At 40.4% G+C, this 6788-nt stretch overlaps 1 protein-coding gene across 1 annotated transcript; it reads right to left on the reverse strand.

Annotated features, from left to right (window-relative positions):
• Positions 1-265: 265 nt before the first annotated feature.
• LOC137947608 (uncharacterized protein At2g29880-like) lies at positions 266-919 on the reverse strand. The gene is made up of 2 exons (XM_068793413.1): positions 899-919; positions 266-814 (listed from the first exon to the last, which is right to left on the reverse strand). The coding sequence occupies exons 1-2, from the start codon at positions 917-919 to the stop codon at positions 266-268; spliced, it is 570 nt and encodes a 189-aa protein (XP_068649514.1).
• Positions 920-6788: the final 5869 nt, after the last annotated feature.

The raw sequence follows: 6788 nt of genomic DNA on the forward strand, positions 1-6788 counted from the left end.
GCCTATTACAATCGTTTAAGTATGAATAGACAAGGACAAGAATAACTGTATAAGCTGCAATACAAATACATATTTTCTCCCTATCTGGTAGATTATTCGTGGGTACCTGTACTACTAGACTTTGAATAATGAAAACATGGTTCAAACACATTTAATAATACACATTCATAATTGACCAAAAATACTCAATAATCAATGTCATTCATACAAAACCAAATATGTCTCGTAAATATAGGTTAAAACTGTCAACATTTGTATAAGTCTATTACATTGCATTAAATTTAGCCATCAACCATTTATACTGATCTTCTGGTTTCATCTTCATAAACATATCCTTCTTAGCTTTGGTGTCGAGCAACTCCATGGCATAATAATTGACTTCTATGGGCAAGTTAGGTAATGCCTCGAGTGCTTCGAACCATGGAGGTTCTACGGGGGGAGTAAAGATGTCTCTAAGGGTTGATGACATATTGTTAATAGCCTCACCGATCCAGTTAGCATTTTCAACTAATGGTTCGGATCTCTTCCTACACTGAGTAGAAGAAGTTTTATCCCCATCATTGCTTGGTGCTTTACTTTTCAGAGGAGCATCACTTGGAGTCTCTATAATGTTGGGTGATGGGATCTCCCTGACTGCATCATCTTCATCAATGTCATCAATCATTGCCCCTTCTCCAAAAGTGAAAAGGTTATCATCTGACTCCACGCTTGTGTGACTCGTTTCCCCTGCTGCCGTAGTGTTTCCAACCACAATAACCAATTTTTCATAGAGCGGACAACCTTCCCGCCTATACTTGTCGGCTTCTCTATGCGTCTACATGAAAAGTTATCATTTAAAATACTAAAAAGCATGATTAATAAAGCAAGAAACATAACATTCTATGTTATAGTTACAAACCTTTATGTAGTCTTGCCACATTGTCTTACTAGTAGTGATTTTCTGGGTTGTTGGATCTCACCCAAAGCCGCTAGTGTTTAGGCATATACTCACAACCATATACATTCTTTTCCAAGTCCTCATGCTGTTTTTCAACTATTCTACTATTTTTTGGTTCGCTGCATCTATATTGAACATACTGACACAATCGTTGAAAACTTCGTGTTTCCAAACTCCATTGGGTAATTTGTTACCCATATTGACTTGCTCAATGAGCAAATCAAGCATTTTACAGTCTTCGTCAGACGTCCATGTGTCATATGACCTCTTTGTAGTGCTATCCATATTGTCTTTACCTTTCCTCCTTCCAGCCATCTAAAATTAGACAATGAAACATAGAGTTTACGAAAGAGCCAGAAACTTCACACATCAGTAACAATTTCCATTACCTTCTTATTTTAATTTCCAAATGTCCAAACTCCCCAAGGACAAACAAAGTCCATGTGGGAATGAAGTCACAAGCAAATAGTTCATATGCAAAGTTAAAGCCTTCATACATAAAAGGATAAGAAACCTACCAGAAGAGCATCACTGATTCACACAACATAATTGTTAGAGCCATATGTCCTTAATAGCCATTTTTTTATTTTTAATATAATTGGTGATATGAACTCACACTAGTTGCTTAATAAGTCACACTATGTGTTTAAAAAAAAGTCTTGTCCAATGGGGACCCTAGGCAGATACACATCTATGGCCCGAGGATTGAATTTATTCTAATGGGGACCTAATTTATGAACAAATCCAAAAATCCAATTGATAACTTCGTTTATTATCACGTGGCTTTGCATCAACATCTATACCCTCTCCTTTTCTCTCCAAAATAGGAACTGAAAAACAATGTTTGAACTCAAACAATGAGAAAAAGGAGCAGAGTGCCCCTCTTCTAGCCCATGTTTTTTTTCTCTCCTATGGGGAATCATATTATTAATTATATGATCTTCCTCTGACGCTCAAACACGAAATATATTTGAATGCAGAGCATGACATTGTTAACCAACACGAAATATTTCTGCTGTGAGATGTTTAAGAGAAAACTCCAATACTTTAAAATAAACAAAAAAAAAGAAAAAAAATAGAAAAAACGGATGCAAATAACTTCGTAAATACCTCGAATCGAGCCGGAGAGGTTGCAGAGAGGGGAGACTAGTTGGGCGACGGTCGTAGGTGCTGGGGACGACGAGAGGAAGAGATTCAAGTGCCAAGGAGAGGTCGCAGAGGGGGCGATTGAAATCACCGATGGTCGAGAGCGAGGAAGGAGTCGGATTAGGTTGCAGAGAGAGGGGAGAGCTCTCGCTGAAAGTCATCGGAGCTGAGGACGACGACAGGAGCATTTGAGATAAGGTCACAGGGCGATTGAAATCACTGAAGACAAGCGAGCGAGAGAGAAATTTTCTTTTCTCCTAAACGTTCGTTCGACAGACGCTCCTCCCCGATAGTGAGATGTATTTGAGCGATGGTAAGTGAAATCCGAGCTTGAACCCTCAGATTTCACTTAACATCGTTTTAAGCCTGAAATGGGGAAAGCAAAATACAACTGTATTTCACTTTCCCTCGTCACTTACTGAGCGCACTAACGGGTTTCGGCCCACTTTCCCCATCGTAAGTGAAATACACTTCACTTACTAAGCGCACTAACAGGCCCTTAGTTTTAAATATCCATTTAAAACCAATGGGCTTCACACCTTTAGGCAACTCGATGAGATCCCAAACATCATTGTCATTCGTAGACTTCATCTCATCCTTCATGGCATCAATCCACTTTTGAGAGTTAGAACTGCGCAAGGCTTGACATAAGTTAATCGGGTCATCTTCTGTCAATCCGATGCCATCCTCATGTTCTTGGAGAAATATGATATAATCATCTGGAATTGCATTTCTCCCCTCCCTAGTGGATCTCCTTAATGGTACTTCTTGAGGTTGTTGAGTTTGTTCTAAAGGTGGTGCAAGAGGAAGAATCTCATTGTTGTCTTGATCTGGAACAATGTCAGGAATAGGAGCCTGAACATTGTCCTCTAGTGCCTGAACTGTGTCTTGAACAGCAATAGGTATAGAGACTTGATCACTGTCAATAACAGATTCTTCTTCAAAGATAACATTGCTTATGTTTATGTTTTCTTCCCCTCCAAACTCAATATCCTCAAGGAATCTCACATTTCCTGTTTCAAAGAAGGAACTTGATGGGGATCGTAAAACTTACAACCCCGAGAGCGTTCAGCATAACCAACGAAATAACAGCTAACTATCCTTGAGTCAAGTTTTCTTTCATGTGGCCTATAAGTCCGTGCCTCAAGTGGACAACCCCAAATGTGCAAGTGACTAATGCTAGGCTTCTTGCCTATCCAAGGCTCATAGGGGGTTTTGGCAACTGCTTTGCTCAGTACCCTATTAAGGATGTATACTGCGGTCTTGAGAGCTTCTCCCCAAAGTGACTCTGGCAAAGAGGAATGACTAATCATACTCCTTACCATATCCTTAAGAGTTCGGTTTCGTCACTTTGCAACACCGTTCATGCTGGGTTTGCCTAGCATGGTGTATTCCGGAACAATTCCACTCTTTGAGGAAAATCGCAAAGGGTCCTGGACGTTGTTCTCCTGATCCATCATACCTTCCGTAGTATTCACCACCACGATCGGATTTGACAACCTTTATTTTCTTTCCAAGTTGAAGTTCACCTTTAGCTTTGAAAGTCTTGAAAAAGTCCAGGGATTGTGACTTCTCATGTATTAAATATAGGTAACCGAATTTAGGGTAATCGTCTATGAACGTAATGAAGTATTGTTGGCCATTCCGTGAAGCTGTAGGGAATGGACCACATATATCTGTATGTATAAGTTCTAAGACATCTTTAGCTCCTTTGGCAACTAATTGTCTTACGTTTGTTTGTTTTCCCTTGATACACTCAACACAAACTTGGAAGTTTGTAGTATCTAGGGGTTCAAGAATTCCATTCGACACAAGCCTTTGAATTCTCTATTTAGAAATGTGTCCTAAACGTTTGTGCCATCATGTGGCGGAATTCGCACTTAATTTTTGATTCGTACCATGTGAACTTATTTGCAATATTTCTCTATAGAAACTAACAACATCAAGCATATATAGATTATCAATTAAGGGACCAGAACCAACAAAATTTGAATTTTGGTAGAGACTAACTTTATTATTTCCAAAAGAACAAGAAAAACCTGATTTTTCCAAAATGGAAATAGAAATTAAATTCCGCCTAAAAGACGGTGCAATAAATGTCTCAAATAAATCCAAATAAAATACAATGTTTAATTGTAATCTGAAAGTTCCTATAGCCTCTACCGCAACTTTATTGTCGTCGCCCACAAAGATGAACTTTTCAGCATCACTTGGCGATCGGCTCCATAGGCAACCCTACAAAGACATACTAATGTGAGTGGTAGCACCAGAATCCACCCACCAAGTGTCTTTAGGTACAGAAGCTAAATTAACTTTAGAACAAACTAAAGTTAGAGGCATACCCTTCTTGACACGCCAGGCGGCGTACTTGGGACAATCCTTCTTCATATGTCCCGACTTCTTATAGAAGTAGCAGGTAAACTCCTCAGCTTGCTTCTTCTATTTCTTAGTCTGAGAATATCCTACCACAGTATCCTTACCTCTCTTCTTCTTCTTGTTCTAAGAGGTTGAGGCTAAGTGAGCACTTTCAGTCTTATCCCGCTACTGCCTCTCTTCCTCTTGCATATAGTGAGATATAAGCTCATTTAGGGACCATTTGTCCTTCTGAGTATTATAACTCACTTTGAATTGCCCAAAGTATTCAGGAAGAGATATCAAAACTAAGTGCACGAGCAAGTCCTCAGACAACTCCATATTTAATGACTTGAGTTTTGATGCAAGATGAGACATCTCTATGATGTACTCCCTGATGTTCCATTTTCCCTTATACTTCATTGAAACGAGTTTAGCCAAAAGGCTACTCGCCTCCGATTTTTCATTCTTGGGAAAATATTGTTCAATTTCTTCTAGGAACTTCTTGGCGCTCTTGCTCTCAGTCATAGAGGCCCGAAACGCCTCCGAAATGGAGCGTTTCATGATCATCAAGCACATTCTGTTAGAGTGCTCCCACTTCTCAATTTTAACCTCATTGAAGTTATCCAGAGTAGAAATGGGTTGCTCTGCCCGAAGTGCCAGATCTAAATCCATACAACCGAGGAGAATTTCCACGGTATCTTTCCATGACTTAAAATTCATCCCGCTCAACATTGGAATGCTGCTTATTTGAGTAGTAACATTTGTAGCAGTAGCAATAGAAACTGTATAAAGAACAAAATAAACAAGCATACTCACATTAACTAGCATGTCATATAAAGAAAAATAAGACAAGTACAAAATAAAATCCAAATTGGGGACCCATCTCAAGATACCTAGTACAACATTAATTCCTAGTCTTTGGACAAAGAAATTAATTGTAGGTGGTACTCTCAGTGCAATGATCAAATACTGACAATCCGTTTTGTTAAACAATAGCCTTTCTTTAGACCGACTATTGTTCACATGAAAAGTCTTTATAATTGTCACGCATTTATCATCACAAGCATGTTGTTGATTTGGCCAAACCGTGTCTTCCTTTGGGCCGATCACAATTTGCATAAATAATTTCGTACAAATATCTAAGTATTTCTAGTCAAATGATTATATACTATAGATGTTACTTTGGCAACATGTAGTTTCAAACAATTTGATTGAAAATACTAGACCAACTGAACAAAATGTTTTTTTTTTATTCAGTTGCCCAATGATGTGGCACCGCCCCATTGGCGCCGCAACGTTGGCCTTTATTTCCTTGGAGCTGCAATGAATGTTCTGTAATTCAATATATATAAACAAAACATTTATCCAAATGTAACAAACAAATACGAGCAACCTTATTGGGCATGTGCACCAAACGCAAAACGTGTGTGCGTATTTGAATCCCCAAAGGCGCAAAAATCTGATTTTTTAGAACCGAGTCAGCTCGGTCAAGCCGGCTAACACCTAGTCAACCCCGATCTGCAGCAACCGGTCCGAGTTGACTCACCCAAGTCGATCTCGTTAGGTAAATCTTACAAAACCAGAGTTTTTTTATAATGATGACGCTGTAGTTTGTCTAACGGACACTGCAGTGCACTCAAGGGCTATTGCGGTTGCCCAACAGACATGGTAGTGCGCCCGCTGCTGTGAACAGGCAGGAAAGTTACCCAACGGACATGGCAGCGCACCCACTGCTGTGAACGAGCACGGCAGTTGCCCAACAAACATGGCAATGCTCCCGACGGCCACTGCTGTTGCCCAACGGCCATGACAGTGCTCTCGACGAGCACTGTTGTCTCCCAATCTTCCTTCGTCACCCCTCCCCTTTTCTCTGTCGCCGGATGTCACTGCAGCATCGAACGTTGTGGCTTCTTCTGTCGCCCTCTCTTCCCGCTGGACGTTGCTGCAGCTTTTCCCAACGGACGCTGCAACCACGCGCAGAGAGGGAAGGGGGGCATCGCTGCAGTGTTTCCCAGCGGACGCTGCTGTGCGAGCCTCCAACGTCGGACGACGGCCTCCGTCTTCTGATGACGACGCTGGCCGACACACAACTTAGAGACAAATTTCGGAGGAAGTAAATTTGTCTGTAAAGCCCCGATTTTACACAGAGCCGGCGCACAATATTTCTCTTGACGGAATTCATCTAGAAATCCTAATAATCTAACAGGACTGCTCTGATACCACTTGTTAGAAAAACCATAATCTTAAGTCCATAATCTAGAATTTATATCATGCCAGAATATTAGGATCCGAATACATACCTGGATCCATTCCAGAAATTTCGTCTTTTTGTTTCAGAATCACTATGATG

The sequence above is a fragment of the Aristolochia californica genome, unplaced genomic scaffold (genome assembly GCF_029961685.1).
Source record: "Aristolochia californica isolate CCGP_79_NKW_82.1479 unplaced genomic scaffold, dmAriCali1.0.hap1 SCAF_13, whole genome shotgun sequence".
Classification (NCBI taxonomy): domain Eukaryota; kingdom Viridiplantae; phylum Streptophyta; class Magnoliopsida; order Piperales; family Aristolochiaceae; genus Aristolochia; species Aristolochia californica.